Consider the following 21,610-nt stretch of genomic DNA (forward strand, 5'->3'; position numbering starts at 1 on the left):
TAATAATAATAATAATAACATGAATGCGGAACAGAGAGGTGATGGCGCAACAATGGAAGAGGAGGGTTATGTTGAGGGAATGTCACTTTCTTTCTTTTCTTTTTTTAAACCATTTAATTACAAGATTATCATTAACTTAGTGATATGCATTTTCCCATTAAACAAGCTACAACTAAGATCTCCTAAAATATAGACTAACATATAAAACTAGCATTTCTTTTTTTTTTAATACTCTGGTGGGAGTCTACCTGGGAGAACATGGGAGATATTTGGACTGACCAAATAACTGCAACCAAGTAACAACCAGGCAGGATTGGGGGGGAGGGGCTTGAATTGTAAAAGGTAGTATGAAGACACACCAAGTGTGAGGTGCACAATACGCGCGCATACACAACACGCACACTCAACAGTTTCTACACAGTCATCATGCTTCAACAGGACCTCATGTTTAGTCTCTTTTTTTTCTCTTCTCTATTTCAGAAACACATTATTAGAAACGACAACCACAAGTGGGTCAACAACTGCACAGGGCAGAGTCTTCAAATGAAAATAAAAATAAAAATAAAAACTCAGCAAAATAGGCCCTACCACCACTCTGAATTAAAATGTACTCGATACTTTTTGAAGCACCACTGACAATTCCTGACAGACTTCAGACAGATTTCGGGCCATCACATCTCCGAGAAGCTGGGCAAAGCATTTGCATTTCCATCCCTTGGGTCTGTACAAGCTTTCGCAGTGAAGTTGCCTCCTCCTCTCTCTACTAAAAAGCCCATTTTTCACTAACATGGTGTACATAGAATCCCTTGGAGAGAGTGGTGGGTTGGACAAGAAGAGTGTTGTGCACTGCACTGCACACAAACCAGAGAGCATCCAGGGAGAGCTACGAGCAAGCAACAGGCCTGGTTCAAGCACACAAACCAGACTGTTACACTATGTCATCCTTGTCAAATTCTCCAGCTGAGGTGGAAATTGCTAGTTTGTGACCCAATACTGGCTTCACAGACTCAAAGCACATTAATAATTTGAACAAATATTATGTTCAAAAACAAAGAAATCAAATCAGACGATGTGATTGAAGACCTCGTCGTTTTTTGATTGGCCGCTAGTAATAAGGCAACAAAAAAGGAACAGAAGTAAAAAAGCTATTCTTTAACGGGGAAAAGAATGGTCTTTGGTGTTTTCTTGCACTGAATTTAAAAGGCAAAGCATAAAATAAACGTTTTAAATTGATCTGCTCTGACCTGAAACACGTCCTCTAAAACCATGTGCGCTACTACAAGGGATCCAACATTCAAAAAAAAAAAGAAAATAAATTACATCACTTCATCCACAGGTTTGGTGAAATACTGCACAGTGCAAATTAAAAAAATGCCCATTTTTGATTACATATTAAGAGGAGAGTATGTTTTTTTTTTGTTTTTTTTAAACGGTACAAGTTGTGCAACAGTGTCATGCATCAGATCACTAAACATGAGACAACACAGTGGCAGCAGGGGAGTCTGACTGAAGACTTTCACTGTTGTCAGTCAAGTCCCAAGTCTTGGATCTTAAATGTGCATATTGTCAAATGATTCCTGAAGAAGTCAGTCAAACACTTCATTTATTATGTGGGTCAGTTTTAGAACATCTATACAATATCAACCACTTTACACTGGGCTCTCAAAGATCACAAAACATCCATGATTAAAGGATGGGAGGTGTGTGTGGTGTGGAGGGGGGTCAGTGGAGAACAGTATTTGTGTTTCCAGTTGCATGGTCGTCCAGGTTTTATGCCGTTTACTTGCATCACTGTTATAGACTGTGATAATAGCACCACTCCAACACATAACACTGCCTACGAACACGAGGAGTCACAGAGGGAGACGGGGAGTTGTAACTAGTATTGGTGAGAATGATTCCTCATACAGGTGGTAAATGACAAAGTGCTGGCAGAACTCATTTCCCATGACGGGATACTGGAGGACAGAAGGACGGAGTTTACAAACAAGTGTTTTCCTTGTGATCGTGTATGAAAATGCAGAGTCGGACCTTGATTTTCCTCAATGAGAGACGTGACGCTGAAAACGTTGCGGTCCATTTTGAAGGAGATTCCCTCTCGCGACCACATCCGGCAGGTTCGCCCGCGGGAGCCGCTCTATGTGGGCTGGTCCTTCTGCAGAGACGAGATGTCCAGAGCTGGTGGTGCCCGCCCGCTCCACTCCTTCAGGAGTCCGTCCTTGAAGAGGAGATTTAGGGCGGGCAGGGGGACGCCCGCTTCGGCCGGGGGTTGACTGAGAGGGTTCGACACACCGCTGTCCATATCAGCGGGCAGGATGCCGTCCTGCCATCACAGGGCAAAGATCACAGATCAGCAGGGAGAGAAGATATGAGGGCCAGTGACCATGAAACAGCCAGGAAAGGCTGAGTAAAATGGTTCCTGTTGGAGTTATTGTAGAGCCTGTGGTCATTTGGCATTAGAGTTCTAAAACTGAAAGTATATAATTAGTTTTTCTTTCTTTATTTCCAACTGTGTATTTAATGTTTTCTCTCCTCTCTCAGTCTTTGGATAAAGACTGAACTCACCACAGCGTGTCCAGCACGAGGGCTCCGAAAGATGTCACAGCATTGTATCATGCACAGAGTTTTTTTCTAACTATGCAAAAACTCTGTGGTCAGCGGAGGAGTTCAGGAGAAAACTAGCCAAGCAGACATGTTTTTTAAGCAACTAAATCACCACAGAGATCTTGTGGCTCTTGTAGAGGAGATTTTGTAGCATAAATAAAGCGCAACACAGGGAAGAAGTTAGATTTAAAGTGTATCAAACACGTCCCACATCTATCACACACCTCTTTTACCAATCTAATGTACTTTAATAGATGAGTGAGGTGTGAAAACAAAAACTCAAATGTGTAAATAAAAGGTTATAATATCTGGAAAAACACTGGTTTATTACATTACATTAATCTAGTGTAACCACTATATGCCCTGGCAGACATTATCTTGCCGATTTTATCCAGGCAATTTCCATGTACGGTGCCCAGGGGTGTGGATCATATTAACACGTATCACGTGCTAACCATAAATGCCTCTCTGGCTGCTTGTCCTGGCCGTGTGCCTTGCGTGAATATAGACTTGCAACTAACTATTATGTTTCTTGATCAATTAATCTGTCGATTATTTTCCCAAAATTTCCCAAACCTCTAAATGATAAAGTTCCCAAAAGTCTTTTTTGTCCACAAACCAAAATGATTTAGTTTAAATGATTTTGTTGTTATATGAAGCAAAGAAAACAAAAAAAATTCACATTTAAGAAGCTAAAAATTCTAAAACCTGGTTTTAATGACTCCATGTTCTCTATTGTCTGTTTTTGCTGTTTTCTTTAATGTTGTTGTTCTAGTTTTTTTCCTTGTTTATTTCTACTCTTGTAAATTAGAGTTTGTCCTCTTTTGTCTCTCGATCACCTGTCGCTTTTGTGTGTTTAATTAACTAATACCGATTCAAAACAAAATTGTATGCGCATTAAACCTAAGGCATTGATGTAAAACCAAATGAAACCAACAAATAATCAGTCAAACAAACTCTATGTGTGTAATTAAATATCTGGCTCCTAGTTATTTGTACAGGAGCTGGGTTTTGTCTGGTTTGTGTGTATTCTCAATAGGAAACATGAGACAGCAGAGTGTTGTTACCTGGAATGACTGAACAAAGCTCAACACCTTCAGCGATAGTTTTCGGCTCGAGTGAAGTAGTTCTTGAAGGCTGAAAGAACAACACAGTCTAGCACCACTGCAATGCTTCTTCTTTTCTCACTTTACACTTCTCAGTGTTTCAGATAAAAGTTACGTTCATGACAATGCTGGGTGTGTTTTCTTTTCTTTTCTTTTTCACCTTTCATTGCTGCAGAGTTTGTGCGAGGCGATTTTCCGACACACTTTGCGGTTGAGCTCGGAGCTAAAGAGAGGCATGCCGAAGCACAGCTCAAGTGGGACCCACTCGTCTTCAGAGAAGAGGGCTGAAAAACAAGAACAAGAGAGCAAACGGATTTAAAAAACGAGACACACTGTTTACAATTAAAACCTTTGCTACATATTACACTTTACCCTGTGGTCTTCATTAACCACAAAGGTAACCTACCGTCTGTTTTTCCTTTGCCTTCACCGTTGTTCTCCTCTGTCACAAGTTCAAAAGACTCAGTGCTGCCATTAGTGTCCAGGCCTCCGCCCAGATGAGTGTCTCCTAGAAGAAAGAAAACAATTCAATTAACAAATATGGTCAAAAAGGTTATACTGAAATTACTTTTGACATATATTGTGATTTAAATTGTAAATGGTACAAGTGATCATCTTTGCATTTTGGAGTCTGTAGAGCAAGATTTTTGAGGTGTTGAATTCCTGCATCACTGCAGTATTTCATCATAATGCTGTTTAATCAAATCACCGCAGTGTCTTGTGTATGTATGAACATACATTCCACGTAAGCTAAAAAGATTAAATCTGTAAATCTCCAGGTAAAGTCCCAAGGCTAAGACTGTTCAATCCATGTCCATTAGCAAAGACTATCACAGTAAGGGACACAATTATGCAGACAAACAACAATCTAATTTGCACCATCAGCGCCAATGGCCACCAGAGGCAAGGATATTGTTACTAATTCCACTATACATCATTCTTTATAAATGCAGCAAACACAGTCTATGTTGTTAGTTCTGCTCACCTCTGCACTCAGTACTGTCACTGGCCCTTCGCCGGTGCTTATTGTTGGAATTGAGCATGGTGATGTAGCCGCACTGGTGCTCCAGGTCCACATGTTCCTTCAGCTTCTGCAGCGATTTGTGCACACACATGTTGGAATAAGAGAAATCTGCACAGGAAAAAGAGACAGACAAAAGAAGCAACGTTGAAGGATGTTTAAAAATGAAGTCTTGAACTCCACACAGGCCAAAGCATTCACCAACAAAAATAGCACTCTCTGCTCTGGAGCTGTTCAATGGCTTGTTTTTGCAAATATCTAATCTAGCTCAATGAATACAGGCATGTTCAAGGTGACCTGCAAAACAAGCATCAAAATAAATGCCCAAACGAACAAGTACAATCATTTCTACAGTTTATAGAGAAGGGTCCAAAAAAAAATGGGAACAATATCTCGACATAATATCTCGGCAGCGTTCAGGGAAGAATGTCCAGACTGATTTGAAGTGAAGGAAAAGAACAGTTACTCAAATAACCTCTCACGACAGCCGAGGGACGCAGAAGACAGCTGGGCTACACCAGCAGAAGATCACACCAGATGCCACTTTACCAGTAATTTATGTCACTTAATTATTCTTTAATTTAGAGTCAGCTTTTATTAGCATGGAAGTATAATGTCATCAATAAACAGACAGGTCTTAAAGCTTCATTCACTCACAGAGCTGAGCGCATCTTACCTCCCTTCAGATCCTCCTCATCGAAGGGAAAAGGAATGTGGACTGTCTCTCCATGGCCATGCACACCATGACCCTAAGGATTTTACACACACACTTCATATGGTATACTAACAATCAAATATGGAATAAACAACATGAGGAAATGCACAATGTGAGATATAAATGTTCACATATAGAAAACTTGAAAATACCTCATAAAAAAGGCTCACAAAGTGTATGTGTGTGTGTTCACCTGGATGAGGACAGCAGAGTGTGTGAGCGCATCGTTGAGCATGGTAAGCACATTAGATGCAGGGACAACTCCGGGGTCATGACCCCAGGAAGTGATCAGCAACCTGTCGTAGGCCTGCGACAAAGAAATAAAAATGGTTTAAGAAAGAAATTCTTACTGAGTTGCGAATAACTGAAACCACCATGGGAGCAGAACCTCCTGCAGTTTTTATTTCAAACGTTACATTAAGGAGGCAGAGGAGAACATGTGTAAACATCACTACTCTGCTCAAAGTGATACGTCAGCTTCCCGCTAAAGCAAACACTACATGATAAAAATAGAATGAAGGTTTTCACTCCACAACAGGTGAGTCAACTGAGTGACTCAATAGCTTCTATGTGCTTTGAGAGAGTGGTGAAAAGAATCTAATTTTCTGAATAATTAAAGGTCAATGTGAAGGAGAAATAATGTTTCAAATAATAAGAAGAAAATGTGCTGTGGTTCATAAAATGACCAATATTCATGATATTACCAAATCCACCCGGGGAATTTGCTACATAAAATTCTCCTTTGTTCCATGTGTGTCTATTATTCCCAGGATAGATTTTAAAAATCCCAAGACAGTTGGGAAGCCTTGGAGGAGGAAAATGAGGTGCACTCTGATGAACCTGGAGCTTTGTTGAGAAATGAAGGCAACACAAAAAAGCCTTCAATTTTACTTGTATTGTTCCCATTATCTGTTCTTTCAAGTGAAACAGCAAGGACAGAATTCTTAAGGACAGGAAATGAAGGGCAAAGATGATGGAAAAACTATCCCATACATTCCTTTTCTTATGTGACATAATAGCTTTTTTTAGCATTTATCAGTAACAGCATACATCTTAATTATTCATTCAAATGAATTCATTCATTATTAGTTCAAGCTAACCTGGAATGTGTCTGGCAGTTTACGGAGTCTGGAGCCTTTGGAGAGGAGCAGAGACGGCGGGCCTTGGCTGGTCACGTGGTACAAGTACAGCTTGAACCAGATGGAGCTCACCTCGGGGATGGCTGGGCCAATGTGCTGCGGGGGAAAAACAAACAAACAAACACGCATACTCACACGGGTGTAGTGGAGTAGAACGGATACATGTGCTTTAAACGTACACCTCATCAGGCAGACAATTTCCTGTCATTTTTCACACATTTCAAAGGAATAATACAACAAAAGAGGGGAATCATGGTATTGTATACAGAGCATGTTTTAAGCGATATGAGCAGAAAACACTTATTAACACTGTTCTAAGTCACAGCAGTGTAAGCATCAGCAGCAGCATGAATGGCACAATAAGAGTTTAAAAGAGTTTCTTTCCCTCCGTCTCTCAGCGCTCAGTTAGAAATCTGGCATCTGGTCAGGCAGAGGAATTACTCATGAGCCTCACCTCTTCTCTCCCTCTCCTCCCTCTCTCTTTGTGTCGTATACTGTTGTTGAGGCAACTGCAGACAGAGCGATCACAAAGAATACACACGCGCACACACACACACACAGAGTCACAAATCACTCTGAACACTCAAATGTGTACACAGAGCGATGGGGGCAAACACAACCACACGTGACCCACAAGCACAAATGCATTTAACTGTGGGCGATAACACAAACACACATCAGTATTGCAGTAAGTCACACAGCCAGTGTTGCCTTTGTTCTCCCTCGATGCAGGTGTCATCATACCTGTGGCGTGCAGCTGCTGATGGGTCTGATCTCATTGCTGAGTGGCGCCATCGACACCAGCAGCTTGTAGTTTTTGTTGAGGACACGGCTGCAGGTTGCCTGGTCCAGGCCCAGCAAGCTCTCACACCGCAACATGTCCAAGGGGAAACCTAGTGGAGAGCGGGGACCATGGGGAGTCACTACTACAATACAGAATAGGCTGGAAACCATCATGTGTATGTCTGAAGTACAGGGCTGCACATCTTGACAAACTGATTCCTTTTTTTGGTCCATAAAATGTCACAAAATGGTGGAAAAAGGCAAAAATGTATAAACAGCGTTTCCCAAACCTCAAAATGACTAATGTCATCAAATGTCTTGTTTTGTCAACAAACCAAAGACACTCAGTTTTTCTGGTTTCTTTTTCACAGTAAAGCTGAAATAAACCTGTAAAATACCCTCAAATGATTAATCAATCAATTAATTGATTAGTAATCTGCTAATCATTGCAGCCCTAATGTGGTTTATGATATTCTGTCTTCTATGACATAGTGGTATGAAAAAGTACCTTTCTTATGTAATAGCACATGGTGCTCATTTATTCCCATCTGTTTCCTGTCCCTATTTCCCTGTCAATGACTGCATTAACTTAATGACTATTACTTTAACATATGTTTTTTAATACCTTCAAAAGAAAGAGGGAGACCTGAATGGTTATTTTTATCACTATAATAAGACTTACTCTGCCTCAACCTTTTGAATAATCTAAAACAGTTTGTCGAGTATTTAAACAATTTATTTCCGCTGGCCAGATAGATTTTCTTAAATGAGTAATCATCACTAGACTCTTGCACCATTAGCTTCAGCCTGCAGGCTCTCTGCGCTCACTCTTCGGCAGCAGCAGCTGAGAAGGACTGAGAGATAAGATAATCAGAGAGGAGGCAAGATGCCAAAGCAAACAAACAGCATCTGGTGGCACCATGGTAGCTACATGGAGACTCAGAAATTCGCCTTGTTGTCACTGGAGAACTCGGTCTCTGCTGCTTTTCCGGAACAATACAGCACCACTATTGACTCATTCTATGCCTCTGCAAAAAAGAACCATATCTGAGACCAAATGTAACCAAATGCAGCTGACATGGAGATATAGTTTGCCAAAAGCAGCTAAAACATATGCACTTTTTTTTGTTGTTTCCAGCCTGATCCACAACATAAAAGAATAAGTTTTGTTAGTTACATTGGAATCATTAAGAGTAGCCTTTTGCTGCTGTAACACAGAACTGACAGTTCAAAGTATTGTTCAAGAAAATTAGCTGAAAGTTATCCTCAGCATCATGTACTCTTACTTATATACTTATATATACAATGCAGGCATGACAGCAAGCACATATATATGTGTGTGCATGATGTTTTGGGACTTGCAAGTGGTTATGCATAAAGTAATGGAACAGAGGGTGTAATAGCAGAGTAGATAGATACCTATATTTGGGATGTCATGTCCCTGGTCCTGAGTAAGTTCTTTGTTGTAGCGCAGGAAGAGGATGGTGTTTTTCAGGGTCAGAGCGTGGTCAAAGTAACGCTGGGCCTCGCCTTCTGCTGTGCTCTCTACCTGGAAACAGAAAAATCCAAGTGTGAGTGTATTTATCAAGAGTTTGTGTGCATGTATGTCATACTCATGTGAGTATGTACTGTATATACCAGGCTATAAATTATTTAATAAATCAAATTTGCAATTTGCAAATTTCACAATAACAACAAGGTTAGAAAGGGTTTGAATAAAGGCATAACTATAAAGCTCAAAAAACCCAAACTAATACATTTTTATTTATTGTGTTCCAAGTGTTGTCTCACCTTCTCCAACTCAGCCAGGAAGCTGTCAAGAGTCTCATCAGACAGCTTACCCACCTCAAACATGGTGACCGCATGACTTTTCAGGTTCTAATACAAAGACAAACACAGAATCAATATTAAAAACTGCACAGAGCATTGTACTCAACCCTTCAATTAAAATGATGTTTGTCGTGAGCCTTTAAATATTGCATCAAAAGATGTGAACATTTGTTTAAGTGCAAGTTCACATCCATCCACTAACCGGAGACAGGTTGCCCATCATGAGAAAGGCTGTAAGGGTTGAGTCAAAGAGAAAGGCAATCCTCTTGGTGGGTGCAGCTGGGATGCTCAGGCTGCTAACGCTGGCTGTGTCAGCTACAGAGACACAGAACAACAGCTTTATATATGTGCAGTAATATAAATGCATGTAGACGCACAACAGCAACAGCAGCAGCAGCAGCACGACTGTCATCTTTCTGAACTTGGGAACATAAGCTCAGGATTTTCTGAAAAGTTTAGGTCCTATTTTCCAAAATCAATTAAATCTAACACATTTTCAAAATATTGGATTAACATTCAGGACAAATTCTAAATTAAACCAAAAAATAAGTTCAAACTAACACCTAACAATGTGAAAATGACTTACAGAGACATGACAAAGCTTTCTTAACAATCACTTAGCACTTATTAGCATACATGCTTGGAGGAGTGCATGTGTGTGTGTGTGTGTGTGTGTATGTGCCAAGACCTTGGTCTTCCAGACTGGTGGTATCAGTGTCAGTGGCAGAGGAGCCTCCCTCCATAACCGGACTGCCCTGCTCCCAGGACAGCAGCATCTTCTGAGGGTCCATGGTGCTCCTAACGCACAAGACAGATCATAAGAAAAAGTAATGATATCAGTAGAGTTGGTGGAAATCTTTCTATTCCAAAAGTAAACACATTCTTGTGAAACTTGTTATGGGAGAATTATGGCATCTTGTTGCTAGAGGCTTGTTATAAGAAAATAACGTAAGGATGCACATACTTGAGTCTGTTGACAGAAGGAGCGTTCTTCCAGGTTGGGTGGAGCAGGTCGGAGCTGAAACCTTGACCTTTCTTGACAGCAAAGCCGAGGCGACAGTACATGGACACTGCATTCTTTAAATAAAAATAAAAAAATAAGGCATTTGATCCAATGGTCCGGTACTCAGACTCAGTCATATATCATAGACCTCTAATCCTCCTCAACTAGCACTTGCATGAAGTTGTACTTTTAAGTGTCAAACTTTGTTTTCTTGGCAATATTTCACACTGCGATAAACAGCCACAGGAAAAAAAAAAAATATCTGCGCATCTGTAAAGGCCAAGTGAAGGTTGTGTGGTTAAATAATTGTAAGCGATTTGATGGACACGATACTCTGCCTGAATTCACCTTAAGGTTATATTCATTCATGATCCACAGCAACTACAAATAAAATTCCACTGACTGTCTCAAAAGTGGAATAGAAAACTCAAGTCAAGATGCAGAAGATTTAACACAAAAGGTAACTCTCAGGTATCTCAATCATCTCTGAAGTCAGAGGGCTTTTCCTGGAGAACGGCTGCCACTGCTGCCTTAAATCACTTCTATGAGGAGTTGCTTTTTAGTAGCAATAATGAAAAGAGACTGAGGGACAGGGGAGTTCAGCCCATTCCACTGAAGGTCCTCATACTGAAAGGGAATCTGGCTCTGTGTTTGACACAGCAATAATGAAAAGAGACTGAGGGACAGGGGAGTTCAGCCCATTCCACTGAAGGTCCTCATACTGAAAGGGAATCTGGCTCTGTGTTTGACACAGAGCGAATGGGAAACTAGTTCAAACTCGGGCATTAGTTCAACTGGAATGCTGCTGCGCAGCCCACTGATTAAGTTGTAGAGAACAATAATGGATCTAATCTGAAACTGTGTGTGGGCAACAAAATTTGCTTACTTTTCTGACCAATTTGCTTTCATTTTGATTTGAACCTCCTAGAGCAGTGATTCTCAAACCTTTTATACCAAGTACCACCTAAGAAAATATTGAGCTCTTGAAGTAACACCATTATCACCAAGGTTAAAATACAGTAGTGTTAATAGGTCGAGGAAAGTCTGCAATGGACTTTTCAGAGGAGGCAGATTTATTCTCAATAAGATAATAATTTGTTCTCTCATCATCCTGCTCTTCCTCACATAGTCGTCACACACTGGTATATATACACTCACTACTACACTGTGGAAAAAATTTTTAAAGCCTGAGTAGAATAAAAATAATGACTACAGCATTTTGTAAGTGACAATTGTAACACTGGGCTTCACGTTTTTCAGGTCAACCATTCCTCTTGTCTTTAGTTAGTGCATTAGTAAAGGTAATTAGCATTACATAAATAAATGTCCACATTTGGCAACAAGCAAGTGGATTCATACCTTCACTAAGTCCAGGTCAATCTCCAGCACATTCGCCAGCTGAGAGTCGCAGAGGAAGAAAGGAACAGGAGGGTGGGTAAAAAAAAAGGGTTGAAAAGTTGATCAGACACACAGGGAGTCATATCACTTCCAATGAGCACAGCAATAAACTCTCTAAAGCTCACCTCTGCTACATTTGTCTGCTCATCAATGGACACAAAGATTTTATAGAGAAGCGTTTCAAAGTAATCACCCTGGACACGGTTCATAACAAAGCCTTCCAGCGGGGGCACTGAAAAACACAAACAGTAATTAACATCCAAACATCCAAAATTACAATTTTATTTTTTTGTTGAACTGTTTTTAAGTACTGTGCATGTCTGTAGTGATACTATTAGACACTGCAAGGCAAGTCCATTAAGCGCAAGGCTCGCTTATGTTCCTGCCGTTGCATTTTAATTACATACAGAGTCCCGGTAATTGCTTAGTGAGGATAATAACAGGATGTTTACACACATACACAGAGACAGGGTCACATACCGGAGATGCAGCTGTCATCAGATATGGGAACATCCAAGTAAATGAAGCCTCGGTTGTACAAGCCTGTAATAAAAGCACAAGTGTACAATGACGTTGTTAACATAACTGTAGTTCTCCTCATTCACATCTATAAAACATAGACTGTGTAAACTGAACCGCTTCTGAGCAAAATAGAGAATTGTGCTTTCAAGGGCAGTGGGAAATGCAAAATCTCATTTAAACAGCTACTTGTATTCAAATCACCCTGCACCTCTGGTATTTAATTGTATTCCCGCTTATTCCCCAGCACTCCAGTGGCAGAGGCTCACGGCTGTCAGACTCCTCTCTAATTAACATCTAAACTGCATGGACACAACTTTAGTCGCTGTGCTATGTCTTTTGAATTCACAGCAACACATCGATGCGAGACCTTAAACTGCAACCCCAGTACCTGCCTCCATGTTCAAATGTCAGCAGAAAAACACTTCTGACATCACTGGAAAAATTGTGACATATTTGACATGTTAACGCTGTAGCTAGTGCTGTATCAATTATTTTAATATTTTAAGATGCCGTCATCCTAATTTCTATGTTTTTAATGCAAATATATTCTTATGAAAAGCATATGGAGGCAGCTTGTTTCCTTTGTTTTTCCTGCTGAATCAAACTTATGTGTGGGACATAAATTCAACAAGACAGTGGGCCAGAACAAATTAGGAAAATGGAGGACAGTGGAGCAATGTCTTTTACAACATCATTGTCTGCTGTAAAGCTATCATTTTTGCTGTGCTCATGAATTATTAAAAGAAATAAATCATATTGCTTGAGGTGGGCATAGGAAATGCAAAGCAATTCTCTTAGGGGAGTGTAAATGGGGGCATTTTGTGCTGAAATGTTGTATGTAAATTATGGCCACACAGTTGGTGTAGTGGTTAGCACTCTTGCCTTTGCAGCAAGAAGACCTGGATTTGTGACCCGGTCGAAGCAAGGGCCTTTCTCCATGGAATTTGTATGTTCTCCCGTGTGTAAGTGGGTTATCTCTGGGTTCTACGGTTTCCTCCCACAGTCCAAAAACGCAGATTTGGGGATTAGGGGAATTGGACACTCTTAATTGACCGTAGGTGGGAGTGAATGCTTGTTTGTCTCTATGTGGCCCTGTGATGAACTGGAAAACTGGCAACCCTGGAAATATCACTTTGGGGAGAGCAAGACAGAGAGAGAAACATGGGCCATGTTTAGACCTGGAATTAGCATTTTTCCTGAAAGACCCAATCAAACATGGACACCCTTGAGTAGAGCTGATCACACACCAATAAAATGTGTCCTGCATGCATTTCCTTTGACCACACATGACCAGATGTCACCGTTTGCAAATACACACCGACTTCATTTCTGCTTGCAAGAAGAAAAGTATATGTGTGTAACTGTACAGATGTGTCTGTCTAGTATCACTTTGAGTATGCGTGTATGCTTCAGTGCCGTTGACAGGTAGAGACAGACAGAAATAATGTTGTGGGTGAATCAAAGCTACACCACTGCAACATGAAATAAGATCATAACCGCTAGAATGAAATAAATCATGTACTGTGGCTGTGAGAAGAGTATAAAAATGTAAGATAAGCGAGCAGGCTTTGATCCTACTTGAGGAGCATGTGGCATGACAGAGGAATGACAGAGGACACATTCAGCAAACACAGGAGGCATTGGGTGCCATCAGAGCTGAACTTAACATCTGTCTGCATGTGGTCAGATCACTCAGGATGGAGATGGAAGAAAGAGCGAGATGCTTGCCAAAGTCCCTGCTATTTCCCTGTGATACTTTTCAACATCTTAGAATAATAATAATCTAAAATGTAAAATAGTCAGTCATTGTATTTTTAAGAACTGTACATATCATACCAAAATGTGAGAGATACTTACTTAAGACGACATTGTACTCAGTTGAACCAGCCAGCTGAGGACCAGAATCTATCATCTTATCAATGGCTTTCTTCTCAGCTGGAGAACAGATCTGTAATTACACACAAGAATGTGACAACATTTAGGTAAACCTGTGCAAGACATGAGTCAGTTTCTATGGATGTCAAAATTCATCTCCGGTGAACAACAGTGGCAGTGGGGCAGATTTACATATGAATAAATGTCTGGGAACTTGGCAGGCGAGATCTCCACATGCAACATGCAGGCTCAAGGGATCAACAGGTGTCAATTGGGGAGCATAACAACCACATTTGAAAAGAAATTTAGATTTAAAATCACGCCTAGACATTTTATTCTATTCATCAGTTTATAGATAGATTATAGATATAAACACCATCAGTTGTAATAGCTAAATTTAAGTAAATCTGACATGTCCCACAGACATAGTTTCCAAAGAAATTGTGTTTTTCCTGCAAATATCATATCTGAACACATAAATAAAACTGATGCCGTTCTCATCTCACCCTGATATCATCCTCAGTGATGTAGCCCGTCTGAGCGACCCACCATGGCTCCACAGAGATCTCTACTGGTTTCGCTGGTAGCAGATCCCGTGCCGATTTTCTGCGGAAGAATTTCTGACAACAACAAACACAAATACAACTCAGGTCAACAAAGTTATAAAATGACAGTGATAATGATTAGTAACCTTCATAATGCTTGATTGTTAATCACTGTGAGTTTGTCGTTAGAATTACTATCAAGCCAATATTTAATATTAAAGACGACACTCCAAAGGGAAATTTGCACATTTTCTATTTTAGAAAATGTAATACTTACTTTAGACGACCTGCACTGGTTCATCAGGTCAATGTACTGGTTTCTCCCAATGCCAAGCAGCCGCAGACCTGTGAGCAATGCGACAATGAGTCTACCGAGTAAGTCGGTAAAAAAACTCAGTGGCTATGATGATGTACTGGCTGCACATTCACCCTACAGCAAACACATTTGGCTGCTACTGCACAGCTACAAAATTGTCAGTGGATTTTTTTTTTTCAGTTAAAGCCTCAGAGGCTTAAGAAAAAAAATTACATCAAGAAGTAAAGTTTGTGAATGTGACCATTTCCAACTTCATATTGGAAAGTTATTTCAACAAACATAGGACCTTAGCCATAATAGTGACTCATCGACATTCTGTGTGCATGTCCCCACACAAATATGACCCACACATCATCTCAACACACTAACACTACAACGCTTATCTATCTGCCATGGTACATACAAGGGATCTCTTATAATAAGTGCACATGTAAACACTACATGACCTCAAATTTAATTAACACTGTGAATCTGAGAAAACCATGGGTCATATAACAGTCAGTATAGTGCAGAGTTATGCAAATCCACCCTTGCCACCTCCTCTTGCCTGAGCTGCACAGGCCTGGAAAAATGTGCTGGGATGACTGCCAGTGCAGGCAGGGACCAGCGAGGGACATTCTTATTTCAGCCTCCTAAAACAGCAGAATCCTATACCCACATCCTGCTGTTTCAACAAGACACAGACATAACACACAAACATCCACCCACTCAATACTCACTCACACACACATTTTTACTGCTTCTCCAACCACCCACTTCTGCTTGACACTTCCAAAGCTCCCCCAGGGAGATGAGAGGAAGAGCGGCTCCCCTGAGCACGGCTCCATCAGCCTGCTGACAACCTTCTGTTTCTGCGTCCTGGCAGAACAGCACCTTCATGCTGCAGTGTCTCATGGCAAAGCCTATTTCACTTGACACTAGAAAGTTAACCAACACTGAAACTGCTCTCACACCTAACTTACATCTCATTCTTTGAGAAGCAATATTTACCTATGGAATTAATAACAAACTGTTTTTTATTAATTAAGTTGATCTCAGAGATAAAACTATAATATGATTTCCTTGTTATTTAAGATAACTAGGATTAAGTTTTTTAAAAATTTGAGAGAGAAAAAAAAAATCAATTAAAATAAATATTTTCCTTGTGACTCATTTGATTTACCAAATGTAAATAAAAAACATTTACAGTTATAATTTCCTAAAGGTGACATCTTAACATCTTTTTCTGAGTTTACAGTTATGTAAAACACAGTAGATCCAAAGTAGAAGAGACGAACCAATCTTAGCTGGAATTAAAATAACTAAGTATAATTGTCCATCTATTGATCTCCTGACCCCGATTTAGACCCAACGACTCTTCTCATAGTGAATGTTTTAACTCCTTGATCGCTGACACTTAAAATCAAGAAGTGTTAGTAAAATATGTGGTAATTAGAGACACAGATGGAAAGTTTCAGAGTTGAGAATTGCACAGAAGTCACCAGTAAGGGGAAAAAAATGGAGAGGGTGGGGGCACTTACAGTCTGCGGCAGTGAAGTTGGGCAAGGAGTCGTAACTCTTCTCACTGTTCATAATATCCTGGAGGTGTGAAAACAGAAAGGAGACAAGAAGAGAAGAATTAAACAAAATGTTCCCTTCCCCCTTTCTATGATTAATAACAGGATTAGCAGATCTGAGCAGCCATGTTAATTTCTTCTCCCCATTTTCATTAAGTGCTTAAACCGGATTACTGGAAGATGACATAGCCTCTGGCAATTTGACGTCACATTTTAAGCTCAGTCAAGTTTGGAATGGCATGGAGGGGAAAAGTGGGTACATGAGCTCCGGATAAAATATTACAAAGTGTTTTTAGTTGTGTTTGTAAGTGAGGTCAATCAACAAAAGACATCTGTTCTGATGAAATGGGAAGTGGCACAATCAAATGTGGAAACACACACACACAAGATTGTGAAATTATGACATGTGTATTTATGGGTGTGTGTGTGTGTGGGGGCCGTGTTTTAATGTGAGTTGGTGCCAAACAAATTAAGTTTGATTTGTAGAGAAAAACACAATAAATATGTCTCATCAGCATCATCATGTGTAACAGAACAAATACAACTAAATTATAGGCATTTGACACTGATATTGACTACAAACTGACTGCAGAGCAAACAGTATTATGTTTCCTCTTGATGTGTTTAAACCTGGATCATATTCTGTGTCTCCCTGAGCTGATGAATGAGGCTTCAGCAGACACTGACTGACACCTAGTGCCTGACTGATGCCAGGACATCAATGTGGGAAGTTGTAACATTATTAACATTAGACTGCATGCTCTTCCATAGCAACAGAACATTTCATGGACTAACTGAATAGAGTGTAATGCACATTGAGCCATTGTTATAAAATCGTCCCTCTAAATGACATGTAATTAAAGTGTATGACTAATTCAGGCAAACTGGTGAGGAAGACAGATTTCTCCTCTATTTAATGCACAATTGTATAGCTTTGGGTAGACAATGGTACAGCTGTACCAGATGAATGCAACCTTTTAGCAGATCTGTTGCAGAATGTCATAACGTGGTATATTGCTATTGTTAGTGTAAAGAAGAACATACAACACAAGGCAGCATCGGATGCTTTTCCAAGAAAGCTGGGGGCATTGTTCAGTTTAAATTAACAGAGACTGTTTCCAAAGCAATTACAAAATCTCTGCTGCTGCGCAACAAGAATCTCTGCCTGGTCCCTTTGAGCTTACCCACCTCATTGTTCTGAAAGTGCAAATGACATTGTGAAATCACCTGTGTTATTGTCAGAGAAAAGGCAACAGCAAGGGTATTCACACAATGTGTGCACAAGGATAGATGTTGAGTTGTGTGACAGCCTACTTACTGAGATTATGATAAGCTACATCAAACATAGTCCCTATCGTTTCCTGCAATGCAGCAATGCAGTTTCTTACCTCCATGATTCCTATGTAATATGAGAAGGGAGTGACTCGCAGGCCTTTGACCATGATGTCAGACAGGTGGTACGGGTACAGCATCAGGTGGTCCCGGCTGTACTTCAAAAGCTCCTCATAATACTTGCGCTCGTCCTTCCTCACATGCCGCACTGGTCAAAAAACACACACAGCGGTCAGGTCAAAGCCCAGGGTGACTGAGAATCCATCTACACCAGATCAATCCAAGTTAAAAAAGGAATATTGATTGGCAACAAACTCCAGACGGACACACCAGAATATAATACGATTGATTGGATAAAATTTATACTATTACGTATCTATTTAGAGACATTTGTAGATGGACTTCTTACTTGACTGTAATATAATCAGTTCCTCAATCTTCGAAGACAGATATGCTTAAGGATATTGTCAACATCAATCACTCTGTAACAGGAATTCATGCACAATGGGCTAAGAGAAGAGTCATGACTGATATACCTGTGATATAATATCTGTTTACAACATGACCATGAAAATAAATTTGACATTATGCTGCTAGTTTATACATGCACCAAAAATAGTTAAAACTGTATGATTATTATATCTGCATAGGTGCATGTTTCCCACTAGTGTGAGGGTCAAACTTAAAGCCTACCTAGGTTATTGCGGAATCGCAGCTGGTTGCGGATGCTATACAGCTGCACATGCTTCTCATACTCTCGCTGAGAGTTCCCCAAACTCTGCAGGAAGAAAAACACACAAAAACATGGACAAGACAGTGGCTGAATTTACTTGGTAGAATGCAAAAGAAAAATACTTTGACCCCCTTCACATCTCATTTTCCTCACACACTGTCTGCAATGTGAAGTGATTTTCCATGCTTGAATATGATCTGGTCCAGATTTAATGCATAGTAATTTGAGATCTGCACACATGAGTCAGACATGTTGGATCAATATCAGCACCAATATTCTCACAATGTAGCTTATCAAGTTGAGGAAACAAATTTAAGGAAAAACAACAGTGATTATGATTGGGGTCCACACAGTGGCGCATGTGGCTAGCACTGTTGCCTCACACCAAGAAGGTTGATGATTCACATCCCTGTCACGTTCTCCCCATGTGTGCATGGGTTTTCTCCGGGTACTCTGGTTTCCTCCCACAGTCCAATAACATGCAATGGTTGATTGAACACTCTAAATTGAAGGTGTATTGTAAAAATTGATATGTCTCCATGATTGGCCCTGTGATGGACTGGCGACTTGTCCAAGGTGTTCCCTGCCATATGCCCTATGTTAGCTGGGATTAGCTCCAGCAGCTGATAAGCAGTAAACAATGGATGGATGGATGGACGGATTAGGATTGGGAGAAAAATATCAATTCCAAAGTATCAGAAAGGGTATCAATGAGGAAAAATGAAACTGCATTCAGAGTAAATGTGCAATGATAATGAAGACATTCTGATTTAAATTTCGGTTACATTATCTAAAACTAGTTGACACACAGAGGAGCAGCTTGAGACAAATGACACATGGGAATACTGTACATGCAGCTTGAACAACAACAGAAAAACATTGTATGCACCTGTCCAACCCACCCTCCTTCTCACCAAGTTTAAACCAGGATGATGGATCTAAGCAGACTGTTAATGTCAAAACAAGCGTTGGATTTTTTGACACTGCCAAGCGGAAAAACATCCAGCGCACAGGTATAATTGCAATAAGGTTACATCAACGAGGCTGCAGTGGATCAGTGGTAGAGTGAGTCATCTTCCCAGCTCAGCTAGTCTACATGTGTCCTCGGGCAAGACACTTAATCTCACGTTGCTCCTCACGCCTGTGCTGGCAGCGTGTGAATATGTATGAATGTGTGATAGAAAAAAAGAGCTGCATATAAATATGCTGTATGAATGTGTGAGTGAGCTTTGAGTGGTCATCAAGACTAGAAAAGTACTATGTAAATATAGACCATTTACCAGCTACTAAAATAAAGATCAATGTTTACAATTGATAATGGTGTCATAGGCTGTAAATCTGTTTTGCAACTTTAATCTGTGCTCATGACATTTACTGCATGTCTGTCAATTGCTAAAGAATGATTCCTCCTCTATTGTTCCGTGAGGATTCTTCCAATATTATCCACCCTTTTTGGTGGTTTTATGTGACGGTCTCAGCACAAACAGTAAAGCAGAGTACAGTACAGTAGAGAAGAATTAGGTGGTGGTGGGTGGCTGTGTGTGTAGAAAAAAAACTGTTGACTACTGTGATGACAATGTGACTTGTGATAAACAAATATTGAAGTATACCAAGTGCTGCTGACACAGACACCAGACAGAGTAAGCAATGCAGACACTGACATTTCATACAGTAGCATAGTTTTATTGATAATTTTATTGCCTCCCTTAAAACATTCATCTACCTTTATGATAAGTTATTGGCCAAAAAAAAGTAGCACAAGGAACAATCTATATTTACTGCAGTTTGAGCAGTCTTTGTGATATTTTAGAGCATGCATGTTAATTTCTTCATGACTATACATTTTCTATACATTGTGCATCCATCATAGGTAGATGTGTAAATGGGTAGATAGGTACAATGGTAGGTAAGTGAGTAGTTAGGTGGGTAGGTTTATCTGTAAGTAGTTGAGTAGTTAGACAGGTGTGTAGGTATGTAGGTTATTTATCCTCTTGGCAAAATTCCAGAATCCAGTGGATCACGCATAAGAAATAAACAGTGAATAAACAAAAGAAAACACATCTTCAACAATGAAGTAATTTGGGGGGGTTAAAAAAAAGAGAGAGTCACAGAGCAAACAAATCCTATAATATCCTATAAAATTCTATAATATTACAATACAAATTGCTTTGGATTGTGGCACAGAGAAATATAAGTCAATGTGACTCGGCTCGCTTTGTGTCATGTGATGAGAGTGTGTTGAAGCCTGAGGGTAAAACAGCGATGGTCACCGCTGCAGAGGAAAAGAGGGAGCGAGCGGTGACATTGACAGGCGCGCACACACACACACACACATACACACACATGCACGCGCATACACTAAATCCAAACCACCCCCTTCATCCCTGACCTGATAAAAACCTCAGTGTCCAGTACCTGTTTGACGTTAGCGGGGAGCTTGTTCCAAGGATAGTTCTGCCTGATGTGAAATTCCACGTCCGTGTTCATCGCTAGCTAGCTAGCTGGCTACAAGCAGAAATCCTTGTAACGAGCACAAACGGGCTCCCGGGCAAGTCCACGCCGACTTAACCCTCCCCCGACAACCGACAAGCGAGCGAAGGGACCCCCGGTATGGAGACAGTTTTTATCCGCCGTTTATTGTCTTTCACAATTAACAGTCACTTCCTTGTTGTATTTTCGAACAAGCCGTTCGTCACGCTCGTGGTCACAGTCGTCACTTCCTGCCGAGGCGTGTCAGTGGATGTGAATGAAACTCGTGACAAATGAGAGGTGATTGGTTATCAGAGGTGTCGAGTGTCCAGTTAATTGTAATATCACATAATACAAAAAAAGAAAAAAGGAAAAGAATATGCAGCTGCATTCACAGACTACTGAGAGAATTGTCAGGTGATGTTAAGTTCATGGACGGATTAACTTTGTGAGGGGCCCCTGGGAAAATTGAGCTGCTGGGACCCCACTGACCCCCACAATTGAGAATACCTCTGAAGTACCAGAAGTAAGGCACCATTATTATAATTCCCTGTGGTTTTAATGCAAGCTCCTTGAAGTTCAGTGTGTAAGCATTAATTACATCTAATTCAGATTGTAACAAAGGACTCCTCCACTTATTCCTCTCTTTCAATTCTGTCAGCA

General features: G+C 40.4%; 1 protein-coding gene across 1 annotated transcript; it reads right to left on the minus strand.

The window, feature by feature from the left end:
* Window positions 1-1,585: 1,585 nt before the first annotated feature.
* On the minus strand, window positions 1,586-21,189 carry fam91a1 (family with sequence similarity 91 member A1). The gene is made up of 24 exons (XM_044052804.1): window positions 20,894-21,189; window positions 18,439-18,523; window positions 17,802-17,953; window positions 16,378-16,435; window positions 14,819-14,886; window positions 14,503-14,616; window positions 13,979-14,069; window positions 12,080-12,142; window positions 11,725-11,831; window positions 11,561-11,599; window positions 10,163-10,275; window positions 9,887-9,996; window positions 9,401-9,513; window positions 9,160-9,246; window positions 8,788-8,917; window positions 7,330-7,478; window positions 6,547-6,681; window positions 5,640-5,753; window positions 5,408-5,480; window positions 4,696-4,842; window positions 4,117-4,218; window positions 3,871-3,994; window positions 3,672-3,741; window positions 1,586-2,323 (listed from the first exon to the last, which is right to left on the minus strand). The coding sequence occupies exons 1-24, from the start codon at window positions 20,963-20,965 to the stop codon at window positions 2,138-2,140; spliced, it is 2,502 nt and encodes an 833-aa protein (XP_043908739.1). The 5' UTR covers window positions 20,966-21,189; the 3' UTR covers window positions 1,586-2,137.
* Between the last annotated feature and the right edge of the window lie 421 nt (window positions 21,190-21,610).

This window comes from Solea senegalensis, linkage group LG20, assembly GCF_019176455.1.
Source record: "Solea senegalensis isolate Sse05_10M linkage group LG20, IFAPA_SoseM_1, whole genome shotgun sequence".
In the NCBI taxonomy this organism is placed as follows: Eukaryota; Metazoa; Chordata; class Actinopteri; order Pleuronectiformes; family Soleidae; genus Solea; species Solea senegalensis.

What these genes read in the sequence shown, in the direction of transcription:
- fam91a1 (XM_044052804.1), bottom strand. Translation starts at nt 20,965, where the DNA reads ATGAACACGGACGTGGAATTTCACATCAGGCAGAACTATCCTTGGAAC. An exon ending in GCGATTCCGCAATAACCTAG is followed by an intron (nt 17,954 to 18,438) that starts GTAGGCTTTAAG and finishes TTTTTTGACCAG; the next exon opens with TGCGGCATGTGAGGAAGGAC. An exon ending in GCTTTGTTCAGTCATTCCAG is followed by an intron (nt 2,324 to 3,671) that starts GTAACAACACTC and finishes CTGTGATGGCAG; the next exon opens with GACGGCATCCTGCCCGCTGA.